Here is a 17,799-nt window from a genome sequence, read left to right as displayed (position 1 = left end):
TTAAGTCTTTCCTTTTATTGATACACAGTAAGTATCGTTACGTTGAGTGGGACAACAGTGTGCGTTTCCAACCCTGAAAGCTTCTCCTCTAGGTGTTGTCCCAGTAAGACCCAGCGGATTCACTGCCGTAATACAGATCCTCATTGTTTCTGTTACTGTATGAAATAATGGTCACACACATACACACACACATATATATACTCCTTTCTCTCTCACACACTCACACACACACACGGGCAGCACTGGAGTTGTTCTGAGTTTTACAGTTGTGAGTGGGGGGGTTTAGGTGGGTCTAGGTGCTGCCCGGTTGCTGTGGAGATGTCTAGTCACACTCCCAGGAAGGACAGAGCTGTGTCTCTCTCGTCGATCAGCTCTGCTGCCGTGGCGTCCATTTTACCGCGAGAGAAGTCGTTAATCGCCAGACCGTCTACCACCTTCCAGGACTTATTCTGAAAGGAGGACAAGCAGACACACACAGTGAGATACAGATACACACATTTTATACTTTGTCTTGTATAGCTGATAGGGGTGTACATTTTTTGACAATAATGATTTGATTAGTGTGAATCAGTGAATCACTGAAACGTCAAATGATTGATCTGATTCAATTACAGTTCTTCAAGAAACAGTTCAGTGTCACATTAAATCTCAAATTGTCAAACTGACTCATTAATGATTCTTTAGGAAACAATTCAGTGAATCACTGATCTGAAATGGTCAACTTCTTTAGGAAAATCACTAAAACATAGTGAATCATTAAACTGCAAAGTTTCAATCTGATCAAGTTGTTTTTCTTTAGGAATCAGTTCCACGAATCACTGAAATTCGAGTGGGTTTTAGAAACAATTCAATGAACCACTAAACCTCAAACTGTCGACCTGACTCAATAAAAACTCAGTCATTAAATCTCTGTCGGTTTGATTTAATATCAATTCTTTAGTAAACACTGAACTGTTAAAACTCATTATGGATCCGATTTGATTACAATTATTCTGCAAATCATTTGAATATCTGGACTGTTTTGTTTGTATTCTGAGTATGATTTAGAATTACCTTTAAAAGCACAATATAAAATATTATACAAAATCAGCAATATCAAAACAATACTGACTGAATAAAGTAATAGTGATTTAATTTAAAAATACAAAAACAAAGCAGTTAAATTTAGTCTTTGATAGATCTTGATGCATCTGTACATTTGTACCCCCCTCCCAGTCACTTGTTTTATTAGAAACACCCCCATGGCTGATTTCTTTCGTCTACTAGCCTAATTAGGTGTCCAGCAGACTAGCGGCTCTTTAATTATGAATAAAATGTTATTAATTATTCATTAACAATTAATTAATGGTGGTTAATAGAGGAGCGCAGACCTTGATCACGACAGGGAAGGAGTACATGAGGTCATCAGCAACACCGTAGGAATTCCCAGAGGAGTAAACTCCCATGGACACAAACTCACCCTAGAGAGAGAGAGAGAGAGAGAGAGAGAGAGAGAGAGAGAGAGAGAGAGAGAGAGAGAGAGAGAGAGAGAGAGAGAGAGAGAGAGAGAGAGAGAGAGAGAGAGAGAGAGACTCTCAGTCCAAACTCACTCCAAATTACCTCTGCACTAAAAACTACAGGGAATATTCAATAAGGCTTTGGGGCAAAGCCCAGACCTACATCAGGGGTCCCAAACCAAATGTCACGCATGTGGTCACAGATGGCTTTAGCAGCAGACATGGCGCTGGACAGCTTCCTGGCCTTGATCACGGCTGCCCCACGCTGCTGCACAGTCTGAGAGAGAGAGAGAGAGAGAGAGAGAGAGAGAGAGAGAGAGAGAGAGAGAGTTGAAGATAGATGAACCAATTGTGCTCTTTCTGTAAAGTAAAAAGGAACAAGAGCTTCTCATTGTGAAGAAAGTAGTGAGATCTTCTGAGTTCGGTTCCTCCAGGTTTCTCCTGGACGCCCCCCAGTCCAGCCAGCACTGCGTGGAGGATGTGTTCAACTCCATCAGCAGCAGCAGCAGCAGCAGCTCACCTGATTTACCATCATTAAGCCCTGATTTACCACCAAACCAGGTGTTGATCTGAGGAGAACTCTAAATAATACTAGACTCCATGAGAGAGGAGAACTTTGCAGATGTTCCAATGATGAACACAGTGATGGAGAACCACCTCCACTTTCTGTAGGAATGATATCAGTGTTTTACTGAGGAGATCAACACTTACTGACCAGATAAGGAGGGAAAAACTGACCTGTGCTCTAGAGGTTTAGGAGTTAAGACTCTCGTTAAGACTCTCCAAGACTCCTCTAAAAGCTAAAAGCTGTTGTGAGGGTGAAGATCAACTCCGCTGCACTCACTGAGATGAAGTCTCCCTTCAGCCAGCTGTCGTCCTTTACGGCTTCGTAGGCGGGCACCTCCTTGCCGTGCTGGTTGACCATGGCGTGGTGGACGTCCGGGTACTGTGTGGACGAGTGATTTCCCCAGATGATCACGTTCTTTACTTTGTCTGAAGACACGCCAACACGCATCGCCACCTACAGGCACAGAGGAGGCAGCGAGAGTCCGTCAGTCCAGTTTAGGTTTAAGCCCAGGCTGTAGTCTACATTGACTTTCATCTGCTGAAGTGCACTTAAAACCTTGTACCACCAAAATGTCACAATTTCTTTTGAAGTTTACCCAATGTAGCGGAGCCAATTAACCCAACCACACCAGCCAACAGACACGCCTCACATGATGAGAGGAGAGAGCGCCATCTATCCACCCGGAGAGCCATGGCCAACTGTGCTCTCTCTGGCTCCGGCTGCTGATGGCAAAGCAGCATCACCAAGGATTCGACCTTGTGATCCTCGGGCCACAGTGTCAGCGTCTTAGTCTGCTGAGCCACTCGGAGCCCAAAGATTTTAGAGCATTTCTATTGGTCTATTCATTATGAAATTCTGACACGATGTCAAGAACAACTGCCAGATTCACATAAAGGTGAAAACGGCAAAAAACGGACATGAGATTTTTGCCTGACAGATGACCTCTGTTCTGATTGGCCGGCGATTTACAAGTTGAAATGGGAAATTTTCAAGACGCAGAGCCGCTAAATTATCAGACATACACAAATATATGCTTGGCTGTGACATCCCAACCATGATGAACCTGAAAACAGCTGTATGAACTGGACACCTTAAGAGTGACTGAAGTTATTCAACGGTGGGAACGAACCTGTGAGCGGGCCCTGTTGTGGTCCAGCCGGGTCAGGCAAGAGAAGTTCTCTTTGGGGATGGACGGAGCAGACTTGGAGGCGATCAGACAGTTTGTGTTGGCTGGGTTTCCCACCACCAGGACCTGAGAGAAGGAGGACAATATTAAGACAACCGTCGGACAACGTGACGACATGATCCATTATAACCACAGTGATGACAGACACACAGTTACAGTAGCTGAATATGCTCAGTTGTCACGGTAGTCACGGTAACTGGAGGAAGAGGAGAACATGAAGCATCATAAACACAACACAAAGAGACCAGAGCGCTTAGGAGGACCATATCAACTTCGATCCACCACATTACAAAGACGAGGACTGGCGTCTGTGGTTGAAGGAGCTACATTTAAAACATCTACCCAAACGTCCAAACGTCTGCTCCGACCATTTGGGAAGGGAAACCAACAACATCAGAACATCCTTACCCAGAGAAATAGCTCAGGTATGACATACACTCGACCCATAAACACTCGACTAGAGCTGGGCAATATGACAATATTTTTTCGTATCGTGATAAATTTCATTGGATCGTGGTCTTATTTAATTCAATGGAGTGCAGACTAATGGATAAAGAAGATCTGAGAGTCCGGCTGGGTCTGTTTATGTGAAGGAGCTGGGTGAGATATGGAGGGGCGAGGACATTAAGTAAACATCCACAGTTCAGGCTAGAAAAAGTAAGTGAGTCTCTGTGTTTAGGACTTCTCCAAGAGATAACTGACAATTTAATTAAATTATAGAGGAGATGAGATTGGAAGTGAGGGCTTGCCAATAAAAAAAAGAAGCATATAAAGCCTGGTTCACTTACTTTTTCTAGCCTGCACTCTGGGTGTTAGCTCAGTTTTCTGGTCAAAACTTTGAATCTCAGATATCGGATTATGGAGTTTTATTGGGTTATAAATAACACATTTATTTTTGTCTGTTTTGGGCATTACTCATGCTTGTTGTGTTTTTCCTCAAGGTGATTTTTTGGAAATGCTGCTATATATAGACACCTGTGGACAGTGCCCTAATGTAGAACTGGGAACTGGTCAGAAGAAAACTTGATGATGAACATACAACTTGCTGCGCAGCCCTACCTTGACGGTCTTCTTGGCGTACTTGTCCAGTGCGGCTCCCTGGGTTTTGAAGATAGCCACGTTGGCCTTCAGCAGGTCCTTCCGCTCCATCCCCTCCTTCCTAGGCATGGAGCCCACCAAAATGGCAGCGTCCAGGTCCTTGAAGCCCACCTCCACCTTATCAGTGGGGATCACCTCTGCGAACATGAATTTATCATGAGTTGCTGTCATATCCTTAGTTTAATACTGTAGTGATGGCCTATGGGGGGGCCTATATGATCCAGGCTGATTGGATCCCCTTGAACAAGTTGTTTAAGTTAAGTGGACACTCCCAAACTGGTTAATGTACGATAAGGTTGTGAATTGTTGACAAATCTGCATTTAAACGACTGCATAACAAACCGACCAAACCCTCCCAGGCTTCTGCATCAAAGGAGATGAATAATTCATGCACAAGTGTCCCAAAAATACACTCCTGAAAGGCAGAGCAGCATTTTCCTCCAGCCACAGAAACAATTCACATGTACTGTCCCCTAATCGCAGGGTTACAGTCACACTCTGGATCAGAGTAGGTAGGAAAATACATGCTTCATTGAAAAGTAGATAGAAATAGCTAAACTGATTACAGTGACAGTTTCCATTGTGGCACAAGACAATAAGGACGATAGCCTTGTCCGTGTTGACATTTTGACGAGGCCTCGACATTTCGACATTTGCTAAGGTCTACTCCATATGAATAATTGGGACACAACAGAAATCATCACTTTCAATCAAGGCTCTTTTGATACATTTCTAAAATGACTGTGTTATCAGTCTAAGCCTAACTCATCACTGTGTCTTGAGATGATAAATCAATAGAAACTGGTGATATACTGGCTCAGACTGGTGATATAGTGAATTGCAAAGTGCATAAACATAAGAAAAGCCATTTCTGTTGTGTTAGGCTATAAGCAAACAGCAACTACTGCTTATTCACCAATAACACTCAACTAAAAACAGCATACAATTTATTTAATTTTTAAAAATAATAAATACAGTATTTATTTGCATGTTGTCAGAAGATAATAGTATGGTTTAATTAAAAGTCTATATAAACTGATGATTACATGATTTAAGCGACTATTGCTATTATCTTATGATACAATAATTGTCATAATTTTCTGTTTTTGAGTTATTTTTTGAGTTAACAACGTAAGGAGAGGTGGTGCTGTATTTATTATTGCTTAGACTGGCAACAGGGAATGGAAATGTTCATAAAAAAACACTTATAAATAAATAAATATTTTGAAAGATAATCCAATTCAAATACAAAATTAATACAACTTAAATTGAAAGTGCATAAAAACGAATTAAAATTGTATAATCTTTATGGTATAATGTATTGTACTGAAGATCATACAAGCAGCAAAACTGGTTTAAATGACCATATCTATTGTACAAGGCTAGAAAATAACAATAATAACAATAATGCAACTGTAATAGCATATTATAATAGTGTACATTATATTGTCTGTTAGTCAACTGAAAATTAACCAAAACTATTTGACTACATTTACTGTTTATGTGATTAAACATACTATTTATTATATTAAAATACAATAATATGTAATAAACAGTATTTTTGAAACTGCCAGCACAGTCAACTGAGGAGTCCACAAGCCTAAAATGATGCAAGTGACTATTTCTAAACCTTGATGAGAACTTACATAACCTAGCAATCTTCTATAACCTCATAATCTCATATTAACATATTAACAAGACCCTTCATTAGTGCTCAGGCTGGCTGATTGGACTGATTAATGTCCTCTATGGTCATTACTGAAGAGCCTTCCTTATCAGAACGGACTTCAGTCAGCGCTCCACTACTGCAGCCTCACTTATCCTTTGAACTCCCTCTTCCTATTGTGGAAGCAGGAGCTGTGCTCCGATTGGTCCTGGAAGTGCAGAGTAGACCAGTCAGAGGAGTGAGCTGGCCCCCGCCCATCTGAACTCCCCACAACTCTCTATCCAATGCAGGTAGAGCATGTGAAGGGGCGTCTGCTGGGACCAGGCTGTTCTGCCGAGTCATGCATTGTATGGACGCTGCGTTCAAGTCTGACACGTTCGAGATGTGGAGAGTGTGTGTGTGTGTGTGTGTGTGTGTGTGTGTGTGTGTGTGTTCAGCAGTGTTTCTAATACGATGAGTGTATATTGGTGGTGTGAGCCTTACTAGGCTCTCATAAAGAGCTGTTCTGGGCCCTTATTTGTTCTCCGCTTCAATACACAGATAAAAAAAACTGGCTGTACCGGTTCAGCTCAGTCTGATACTCCATAATCACGTAATCGTTCAAGGGCCGCAGATAAACTGTCTGCAGCAGCAGCAAGAAGCGCTGACCTGCCGAGACCTCGGTCAGAAATAACTAGGAGCGAAGGGCAAATATTCCTGCCCTTCAAACACGACACTGGGGGGGGAGGGGGGGCAAGACAATTGCGCTACTTATATAGCAGTAATAAAACCCAGCGATCGGATACTTCTGCCACGTTACTTATCGCTCCTTCCTCTGACCTTGTCCTGACGGCAAAAACACACTCGCTCACAGGTAAAATGGGACGCTGCATGTTTTACGACGTCTCAGTCTGACAGCATCCAAGGACACCTGTTCATTCATTGTTTCTTCTGAAATCAAGAGTTTATCCCCAAAAGTACTGGATGGAGCTCAATCATCCATCATTCCAGAGAACACAGTACTTCCACTGCTCCACAGCTCAATGCTGGGGGGCTTTATACCCCTCTAGCCCATGCCTGGCATTAGACAGCATGGTGCAAGGAGTCCTATTCTATTAGCAGTACTTCTCTCCAGGGACTAGACAAGCTGGGAGTGTGTATGTGCATGTTTGCACATCTGTGTCAGCAATGGGTGCAGCTTAAAGTAGCTGAATGCATTTATTAGAAGAGTGTCCACAAACATTTGGACATGTAGCACATATTATTAGAAGAGACAATATTGTACATCATCCTTGTATTTTGTGCCACAATATGTATCATCATCATTTTCTCTATTCTGAAATGCTGAGAAAGCATTTCCCAGAACAGCTGTAGGAGTAGGTGGGGCTAAACTGTGGTAGGCTGAAAAGGCAGAGATATGTAAATGGGTTAGTTGAGACAGATTAGCCAAGAAGCCACTGTTGGGCCCTTGAGCAAGGCCCTTAGTCCTTTCTACAGCCCAGGTGTTGCAGAGATGGCTGCCCACCACTCCAGACAAGTGTGCTTACTTTATCACTGTGTGTGTATGTGTGTTTGCTCAATAGTGTGTATGAGTGTGTGTGTGTATGTGTGTGTGTGTTCACTGCACGGATGGGTTAAAGGCGGAGGCCAAATTCCATCTGTGTCCAGTGCTAATGTTGAATATGGGGATCTTTGTCTTGTGAAATCACAGAAACTGTGATTAATTTCTGGATTAATAATAAAGAAAACTGTATTTAATGTAACTATAAATATTCTTTATCTTAATAAAGGGAGGGAAATTTAATAAAGTGAGGGCATTTCAGTTGTCCATGATAACAGCTCCTCTGATTTCATCACTGAGTTAATCACTGACGCTTGATTAGATCGTCCTATTGCCCAGGCCTACTATCTGCAAAGTGGCAAAGTGTGTAACATGCCTCAGAATATCAGCACATAAGGCCAAAAGCTGCCCTTTGAAAAATGCCGATGCCGTTGTTAAGACCATCCAAATAAATTCTATCAGATTTTTACCCCAATTTCCCAAACCGTACGTAATCTCCCCCCTTTGCCCACCACCAGTGAGGGCGGACTAGCACACGCCGCCGATGCAACATCACCGGGTGACCAACGCATCAGCCTGCAGACGCCGGTGGCGGCCAGCACCGCAGCCATCTACCCACCCTGGAGAGAGCAAGGCCAATCGTGCTCTCTCGGGGCCTCGGCTGCCGACGGCCAGCAGCATGACTGGGATTCAAACCAGCAATCATCTGATCATGTTGACACCTGGACACCACCTGGATTAAGACCAACCCTTTTGAATTGGGACGACATTAATTGAAAGTTTTAAGCTTTTCTTTTTCATGTTTCTCCATAATGTGAATCTGGCAGTTCTTCTATACAGTTTATCAGAATTTCATGATGAACGGACCAATAGAAATGCTCCAAAATGACCTGGAGTAAAATCTTTTTACATTGACTTCCACTGAAACTTGAGCTGACTGTGTAAAGCTAAATGGAACATACCCCTGCATCTCATCCCCACCACACAGACTGAGTACTGACTGTCCTGTCCTGTCCTGTCCTGTCCTGTCTGGTTACTGTGTCTAATGTCTGTACAGTTTTGTATGTATTTTTACATACAAACCGTGAAATGTCTGTAAGGGACGGGCCGACACTCACCTCTCAGCAGTGGGAGAGCGCAGTCCTGCAGCTCCATGACAACTCCATCCAGGACGGGCAGCATGGGCGGGATGTCCAAAAGCACCAAGATAATTGGCTGATGCAGAAGAGAGAGGAAAATAAACCCCTTAGAGAATCAGCCGACAACACAGCACTCTCCCAAAGCTACCAAAACACATGCAGCGGAGTCCTGTTTACCGCCGGCGAAGCTGTCCTCTCAGACATAAACACAGTATTATCATTTGCAATATATTTATTAATATCCTAGCAATATGACCATATGCACATTTAATAAATAACTTTTTTCCTATCATGATAAATATTGTGCATCATTAAAAAAATCCTGTAAATCCTTTAAATACTGTGATACACTAGTTTTACCCTCTCACCCACCCCTAATATGACATATATTTCAATTTGTTTGGCCTCAAATTGTCTCAAACACCACAAGAGAAGCCACTGAAACCAGGCTGTAATGCAGGACCAAGGCTCCGTCTCAAATAGCTCCACACTCCCTACTGCCCTTGACATGCAATAATAGGTATCACACTAAATAGGGCACTATGGGTAAACAAACAGTCACTTGAGTTTTAGCAACCTACACATGCCACTTTCTAGGGGGCTAAAGACAACCTTTTGTGACCTAACTAGTACCCTACATAGGGAGTAAGGAGCGATTTGGGACACAGCCTGAGCGTCTTCTTACCTGGTCCTTGCCGAAGACATCTCCTTTGGCGATGCTGTAGAGCAGGGAGTAGGCAATCTGGCCGGCTGCGCCAGTCACCAGAACACGGATGGGTTCGGCCTGGAAAAAGGGGAAAAGGGAAAACGGGAATAAGGGAATAAGGACACAGGGACAGAAGTGGTGACCTACTTTGCGCTAGATGAACGACGTCGAATTGCGCAACCGCATTGAAATCACTGCATTTCTGAACTGGAGTTTAGATTAATGATGAATAGGTCTTAAAATCCTAAATTAGCTATTACTTCGCAACATGTGTGCGTGTACGTGAATTTTGCTCAATCAAATCCCACATTCTGGCAGGTTTTCTTAGAATTCGTCCGTTCCACCTTAAATAGTGCGGCCGTTCCATTGGAGCGCAGTGTAAGCGCTGCCCCGGGCGCCTATGAGACCGCTGCATCTTTTAAGGTGGACCGGAAAATTCCAAGAAGACGCTGGCGAATAAGAAGCTAGCTAACTTCTGCATGTTAATCTACAGTCCCATTGATAACCACGATGAATGAAGCCACGTACACCGCTAAAGTCGCCAGCACCCACCGCGTTTATCCTTTTTTCAGCCATTTTCAGAGCATCCTCAACCTTTCGCTTTCAGAAAGGCGGAAACAGAGGAAACGTTATTCCGCTAAAGACAAGCCTTATAGCACGGGCTACAAACGAAGCCAGATAGAGCTAAATATGCAATAATATACAGTTTAAGCATATTTATCAACATAAAAATAGTCAAATTACGTCCAAATAAGTCAAAACACTAAGCATCAACGCCACACGCAAGCCATCCCGCACGCTGTAGCTAAATCATGGCCGTTCAGCGCGATAAATCATCTCTCACCATATTTTAAACCTTCTTCTTCAGGATGGAGATGTGCTGTCTGCAACTTCAGCTCTCCCACTCTGGCCCAGACGGATGGGGTCACCTCTGTTCTTGTGCAGAAATGTCAGAGCTGTATTGCCAAATACACGCCTGCAGCGCGCTGGGATCTGTAGTCATCAGCTCACGACATTCTGCCGTTTTCCGTGCAAGCCGAGGCGCGACGAAGACTACATTACCCATGAGCAACCGCGCCAGCGTCAGCCTACAAGAAGGACAAGCCCACTCCACTGCCATATATGGACGGAGTTTTGAAATGGGACCGGCTGGCTGTGAGCCCTCCATGTTGCCTAGCTGGAGCTCCTGAGCGGATGTGTTTAACGGTGCTTGTTAGAGGGCCCTAAATCTTTAATAAATAGCCTTGTGTTGTCAGTTTGCCAGATAAGGCAAATCGATTGACCCAAATCGATCCCTGTTTAAGTTTTAAAGCACTTTCCACTTGTTATGCCAGTCCGGCGACACGACTGAACAAGCCGACTGAGTACTTCGGCCATAATTTGTGTCTTGTGTGACTCCTTGGGTGACCCCTCGCATCCTGGACACAACCTCTTTCAGCTCCTCCCGTCTGGCACAGGAACAGTTTTTACCCTCAGGCCATCACCTTCCTCAACAGCTGATCACCATCATCAGCTACAGGCCATAGATACTACTGATAAACTCTTATTATCATCACTCTTATTCTAGCTACAGTTACTGCATCACTGCACCATTATTTACATTTACATTTACAGCATCTTATCCAGAGCGACTTACAAGGTGACTCATATTACAGAGGAGGGCCAATGTAGTGTTAGGAGTCTTGCCCAAGGACTCTTATTGGTGTAGCGCAGCATAGTCACACAGACCAGGAATCGAAACCTGGTCTCCCACATGGTGTTGTTGTAACGCAATGGTAGGTGGTGGTGTTATCTGTCCACTCATGTGTACACTGCTGTGTATAGTGCTGCATGCTGTAAATCACACTGTACAGAAATGTCCTGGTACAGTCTGTGTATACTGTGTATACTACTGTTCTCTGTATGTTGTGTATTGTCTGCAAATTATATGTAGCTGTATATTATCTGTATATCTAGAGAATCACTAACAGCCGGAACAAATTCCTTGTGTGTGTGAACATACTTGGCCAAGAAATCTGATTCTGATATATCCACAGATCTCACACTGCACTGTCCGACGACACGTCTTAACAAGCCGACTCGGCACATCAGCCATTTTTCTCTCAGGCCCTGTTTACACCTGGCATTAATTTGTGTCTTGGGTGATCCGCTCTCAAGGAATCGGTCGATATATCCACAGGTCTCACACGGCTAGGGTTGCCACCTTTCAGAAGTGAAAATAAGGGACGCCCACCAGGGCTCCTCTGGGCCATGACCACCATGGGCCTGACTACAAATATTTTTAATCTAGAAAATGTGTATATATATATATATATATATATATATATATATATATATATATATATTTGTATGTATTAAAGAATAAACATTTCTCTTACCTAATGTATTTATTTATTACCTATTATTCCATTAATATTCATTTTTATTTAAATGGCCATATATAATATTTATGTTGGCTAATACTACTGAATATGAAATAAATGATCATTCATTCAACATCCTAAACAATCAATCAACCACAATAGTCTACTAAAATTTGCTGTAATCATCTCCACTGACGCTGTCCAGCCAAGGATGTGCCTCGTCCCTCTCTCGTCTGTATTGGACATTTATGGAAATACGAAACAAATTTGGCTAAATACGGGACGCAACATTTAAGTGCCAAATAAAGGACGAATCTGTATTTTACGGGACGGGTGGCCGCTGTCCAGCGTCGTCCACTGACATACCTAAGGGGTCTTAGAATACCAGACTGTATTTATCTTGCCGTGGTTTGATAATGAGAGCTTGGTACATGGAAGTGACAAACCGGGAACCTCAAACACTGCTGTTCCCCAAACTGCTTTGTGACAGTCTGGACTTTTTCAGGTCAAATTAACCCCCCCCCCCCCCCACACCCAAAAAAAAAAAAAAAAAACCCAAACTTTACTGTCCACTAAAGAAAGCTGGACAAAATGCTAACTCATGCTGCGACCTCAGGAGAAGGTGATGTTGCTGACACTGGAGAGCAGCTCATCACCTCCAGACTGCTAGTTGTGGGAATACGGGTGCTAAGGGAGCCAGGCCTTGTGGCGGTCTCCGCAGAAGGGGAGCTCAAACTCAGCATGCGAAGAAGGGAAAGCTAGGATCCTGATGCTAGCCTCTCTCCATCGTCCACTCCCTCAAAAACAAACTGGACGACCTCGACTGAACCTCAGCTGGTTTATTTTCTGTTTTCATTTCTTCAGCTTTGGTAAATCTCAGAATTGCCTCATATGGGCAATACATGTATTAACCCTTTCAAGCCTGAACCATCAAAGAACTGCCAGATTTTTTCCAGATCTGGCCATTATATATTACATTTTTAATTTATTACATATTTATTTGATTTATTTAGAAATAACAAGAATATACATAATAGACTTGTATTTTATATAGTATTTGATATATCAGGAATAATTTTGCTCACAGCAGGTTTTTAATGAACAAACCAAAACATAGAAAACATGTATGAGATTTAATTGAATTCATGATTGACTTATCAATATTTTAATTATAATTAATTTAACATTTTATGTATAATTGTTATTATTTACATATTGTTTTAATACTTTTTAAAGATGATAAATCATTTAATTATCACCCAGATGTTGCAGAGGTCTCAAAAATATGAAACGCTTTAAAGAAAAATTGCATTTTGGGAGAGCACACCAAACCACAGCAAGGATCGAACCCACTGAAATACACCTAAATAAATCTGTGATCAGACCCAAAATGAGGTTTCCTTACAGCACCTGAAACACGTGGACCCCGTTTACGCCTGATCACTTCATATGTCTCGAGTATCAGGATTAGGATTAGGCCAAACCACATAAAACTGCAAGTGTAAACGCACCCAAAACCCAGAACCCAGATCCAAATCCCACCACTCAAACCACTTCAGGAGGAGGTCTGAGACACATATGAGCCACGTTACAACAGTGGAAACACACCCGTCTCTCCAAGACCAGTAATAATTGCTGCGAAATGAGCAAATTAGCATTTTCCATCCCACACAGCAATCAGATTTCAGTCTGATTAACCAGAGAGTATTTGACTAGCCAGTACACTGCAAACATGAAGTGACCAGGTGTATGCTGAGTCTCGGAGTCACCATCCGGCCAAGCCAAGGACCTACTGACAACAGATCTTGCATTTAACTGTTTAAGGAACCATAAACAGTCATAATTCATTTCAGAATTCAATCCAGACTGAAACACTCCTTATAACTTCAGTGTGAGTGGGCGGAGCTAAACTGCTGAAGGCAGACTAGGTGGAGATATGGAAATGGAAATACTGTACATTACAAAAACAGTGAATCCAGAATGTGCTGCTGGTTTCCACAGATGGCCTGTATGAACTGTAGAGTGTTTACAGACAACACTGAAGGATTTTATTTACAAACAAGTGAGGAAATGTGATTTTCCATGAAATGGGCCCTTGTGATGTCTCACACACACACACTGTTGCTGTGGGTGTGATGTAAGCAGTGTTGTTGCATTAGCCTTGCGTGTCCAAGCCAGTCTACTAGAGTTGGTTTGGACAGAGTCCATGGTATTTGGTTCAGTGCCAAAACTTATTCTCAGTCAGGTACATCAGCTTAAATCCAAATGACCAGGACATCAGACTGCCCCTTAGGTCCATTCAGACGGACAGACTGAGCTAGTGTCAGCCATTGTCACTGATAATCCGTGATAAGTGTTCATGATTCAATGATTCAATAGTCATTTAATGATGTTATAGTGATTCTATAAGGTTTCCATTTTTATATGATTCTTAAATGATTCACTGATTCTATAATGATTATATGATTCTAGAGTGATTTGTCGACTCAACAGTAATTTAAAAATTCTTGAATGATTCAATGACTACAATTATTTAATGATTCTATAATTAACCTATGATTCAGGAATAATTCCTGTGTGACAGTGATTCAAAAATTCTGGAATGATTCTGGAAAGATTCACTGATTCTACAATGCTTCAGTGAGTCTATAATAATCCAGTTCTATAATAATACAGTTCTACAGTGATTCAATAAAAATAATTCAATAATTCTCATTTTTGTAATGATATAAAGATTCCATGATACTTTAATTCACTGATTCTGAAATTATTAATTGATTCTTTAACTATTCTACGATTTATTGATTCTACTACTGTACTACTGTATGATTCACTGATTCCATAACAAATTTGCAATTCTGTAATGAGTCTTTGACTCAGTGATTCTACAGTCATCCAATGACTCTACAGTGATTCAATAAATGTGGAATAATTAACTGTTTCTATGATGACTAAGATTCTCAAACAATTCACTGATTCTATAATTATTTTACGATTCTAGAATGATTCAATGATTCTACAATTTAATGATTCTATTATGATTCAACAATTATACAGTCAATTCAATAATTCTGCTATTATTTAATGATCATACAATGATTCCATTATTATTCACTGATTCTCAAATGATTCATTGATTCTCTAACTATTCTACGATTGAATGATTCTCAAAGCACTGTATAATAAACTAACTATCACAATTTGATAATTCTCTAATGATTCTTTGACTCTACAGTGATTCACTGATTCCACGATTATTTAATGACTATAATTAACAAACGATTCAGGAATAATTATTTGACTCACAAAGATTCAAAGATTCTGGAATGACTCTGGAAAGATTCACTGATTCTACAATGCTTCAATGTGTCTATAATGATCCTACAATTCTACAGTGATTCAATAAATCTGGAACAATTCAATGATTCAGCTTTATTTAATGATTATTATAATGATTCACCGATTCAAGAAAGATTCTTGGACTTTACTGAGATTCAGTCATGGAATGATTCACTGATTCTATACGGACTCTACAATAATATAAATATTAGCTTGTCTTTCAGTTCACTCACTGTCTCACTTTGGCCAACGATTGCTGTAGCCATATAGTGTTCGGTACATCTGAATCGTGTGAACCGACTCGTGTGAATCGTGTGAATCCAATGCCTCCTGTTCTGAGCTTTTATAGGGGAGATCGGTTTCATGCTGGGGTTGGCATTACACAACGAAGGAAGAGGACGGGAGGGGTGGAGGGAGGTGTGTGTGTGTGTGTGTGTGTGTGGAGGGGGGGGGGTTGGTGCCGAGTTGCCCAACGCTGCATTCCCACACAGTTTGCTCGCTGTCCATGGTGCTGAAGCGTGAATCGGTAAATCAACCGACCTATCAATCAATATATCAATAAATACATACAACGATGGGTTATACAACATCGTGGAGGTTGATACGCCTCCACGACTATGCAGAAAGCAAGCCTGTAAAGCCTCAACCCACTGCAGAAGTTGGCTTCTCATTTACCAGCGTTTTGTTGGAACTCTCCGTTCCACCTTAAATGGGCCAGCAGTTACATTCAGGCGCCTGAGGCGCCTGAATGTAACTGCTGGCCCATTTAAGGTGGAACGGAGAGTTCCAACAAAACGCTGGCAAATAGGGAGCTAACTTTGGCCTCACGTCTAAATAAAGGTGTAGAGGCTTGCGTGAGAGTGCGCGTGAGCTTACCTGAGCTGAAGCAGCCCGGACAACCAGGTACATCGCGGTCAAAAGCGTGAGCATTGTCGTCTGTTCCTCTTCCTCTCTCACTTACGCTCGTGCTCGAGGGGTCTTTGAGGGTCCCAAACGTGCAGAAAGACGCAGGGTGGCGCACCGCGTGAAATCACAGGCGAATTTGCCACCGCTGTGCTGCTCTATTAACCTCTCTCTCTCTCTCCCGGTCTTTCTATGTCTCTCTCTCTATCTCTCTCCCACCCTGTCTCGCCTTTAGCGCCACCACCCGGCCGCTCTGCGCAGGTAATGATGAGCTTTAAGGGACTAAAATAGAGGCTCGGGGTGTAAATCTCTCTCTCTCTCTCTCTCTCTCTCTCTCTCTCTCTCTCTGCTAAACTACGCTAAGGCGCAGGATAGGGAGGGAGGGGTGAGCCAGTGACGTCACGCGGGATACCGCAGGGATGGTATACACCTAAATTCCATTAAGGAAACACTGGTTGTGCAGATTAAGGATTTCCAGGCTTACCAGGTTCCGGTAAGTGGGTACTAGGTGGTTGCTGTGGCCTTGCTTCTTGGTTGCTGTGGTATCCCAGGTGGTTGTAAAAGAGTTGCTAGGTGGGTGGTATGTGGGTTGTTGCTTGATGATATGCGAAAGTGTTGTTAGTTGGTTGCAATGGTGTGGCTAAGTGGTTGCTGTGGTATCCTAGGTTGTTGCTATGGTGTTACACGCTTGCTTTGCTTTTCCGAATGGTTGCTATGGGGTTGCGTGTAATGCGAGGTGGTTGTTTTTGCAAGGTGTTGTGTTTGCAAGATAGTGTTAAGTGCTTGCTAGGTTGCTGCTGCAGAGCTATGGTGTTGCTCAGTTGTTTCCTTGGTGTTGCCAAGTGGTTGCTATGGCTTCCCCAAGTAGTTGCTGTGGTATTCAAGGCGGTTGTAAAGTTGCTAAGTGTGTGAGTTATTGCTAGGTGATATGCGAATGTTGTTAGTTGGTTACAATGGTGTGGCTAAGTGGTTGCTATGGTATCCTTGGTTGTTGCTATGGTGTAACACGCTTGCTTTGCTTTTCCAGGTGGTTGCTTGGGTTGCAAGGTGGCCGTTTTGCCATTCCAGGCTTTTGCATAGTGTTAAGTGCTTGCTAGGTTGCTGCTGCAGAGCTATGGTGTTGCTAAGTGGTTGCTATGACTTCCCTTATTAGTTGTGGTGGTATTCCAGGTGGCCGTATATGCGGTAGTGTTGTTAGTTGGTTACAATGATGTGGCTAAGTGGTTGCTATGGTGTAACATGCTTGCTATGTTTTTCCAAGTGGTTGCTATGGGGTTGCTCGTTTTGCAAGGTGGTTGTTTTGCCTCCCCAGGCTGTTGCATAGCGTTAAGTGCATGCTAGGATGCTGCTGCATAGCTATGGTGTTGCTCAGTGATTTCTTTGGTGTTGCTAGGTGGTTACTATGGCTTTCCAAATTAGCTGCTGTGGTGCATTTAAAATTGCAAAGCTCAATTAGAGGACAGGTGTCCCAGAAAGAGTCTCCTAGCATCAGTCAGGGGAAGCTGGTCATCTGCAGGGGGAGACTGAGGGTACTGATGCCTCAAAAAACACTGAAAGCAACACAAAACTACAGTCAGCTCAAAGAGACTCAAAGAGCCGACTCTTTTTAGTGAGCCGAGCCAAATGAATCAGCTCTCTAAAAAGAGTCGATATTCCAATCACTATTAGGTAAACGAGTTACCTAAAATACTAAAATAATAATAAAATAATACATTAAAAACCCCTCTTTTACCTCTTAACTCTCTTACCCAAGCCTCTCCTTTTCTGCTATGGGGGAGTTCCGCTTCCTGCTGCA

General features: G+C 42.5%; 1 protein-coding gene across 2 annotated transcripts; it reads right to left on the bottom strand.

Moving 5' to 3' along the window:
• Positions 1-16,204, bottom strand: mdh1aa (malate dehydrogenase 1Aa, NAD (soluble)). 2 transcript variants are annotated; one of them, XM_072657756.1, is made up of 9 exons: positions 15,978-16,204; positions 9,379-9,477; positions 8,673-8,769; positions 4,310-4,485; positions 3,194-3,316; positions 2,341-2,517; positions 1,660-1,773; positions 1,371-1,460; positions 1-449 (listed from the first exon to the last, which is right to left on the bottom strand). In XM_072657756.1, the coding sequence occupies exons 1-9, from the start codon at positions 16,029-16,031 to the stop codon at positions 327-329; spliced, it is 1,053 nt and encodes a 350-aa protein (XP_072513857.1). In that variant the 5' UTR covers positions 16,032-16,204; the 3' UTR covers positions 1-326. The 2 variants fall into 2 exon arrangements, with proteins under 2 accessions (XP_072513857.1, XP_072513858.1); XM_072657757.1 differs by lacking the exon at positions 15,978-16,204 and adding an exon at positions 10,244-10,353.
• Positions 16,205-17,799: the final 1,595 nt, after the last annotated feature.

This window comes from Salminus brasiliensis, chromosome 15, assembly GCF_030463535.1.
Source record: "Salminus brasiliensis chromosome 15, fSalBra1.hap2, whole genome shotgun sequence".
NCBI classification, from domain to species: domain Eukaryota; kingdom Metazoa; phylum Chordata; class Actinopteri; order Characiformes; family Bryconidae; genus Salminus; species Salminus brasiliensis.
Note: the sequence above shows the minus strand (reverse complement) of the source record. Positions and strands in the feature narration are given on the sequence as shown.

Bases quoted from the DNA above. Each gene is read 5' to 3' on its own strand.
- mdh1aa (XM_072657756.1), bottom strand. From the start codon at position 16,031: ATGCTCACGCTTTTGACCGCGATGTACCTGGTTGTCCGGGCTGCTTCA. The intron at 2,518-3,193 runs GTTCGTTCCCAC...CTGTGCCTGTAG, and splicing joins ACAACAGGGCCCGCTCACAG to GTGGCGATGCGTGTTGGCGT. The intron at 1,774-2,340 runs GTGAGTGCAGCG...TCTCTCTCTCAG, and splicing joins TGAAGGGAGACTTCATCTCA to ACTGTGCAGCAGCGTGGGGC.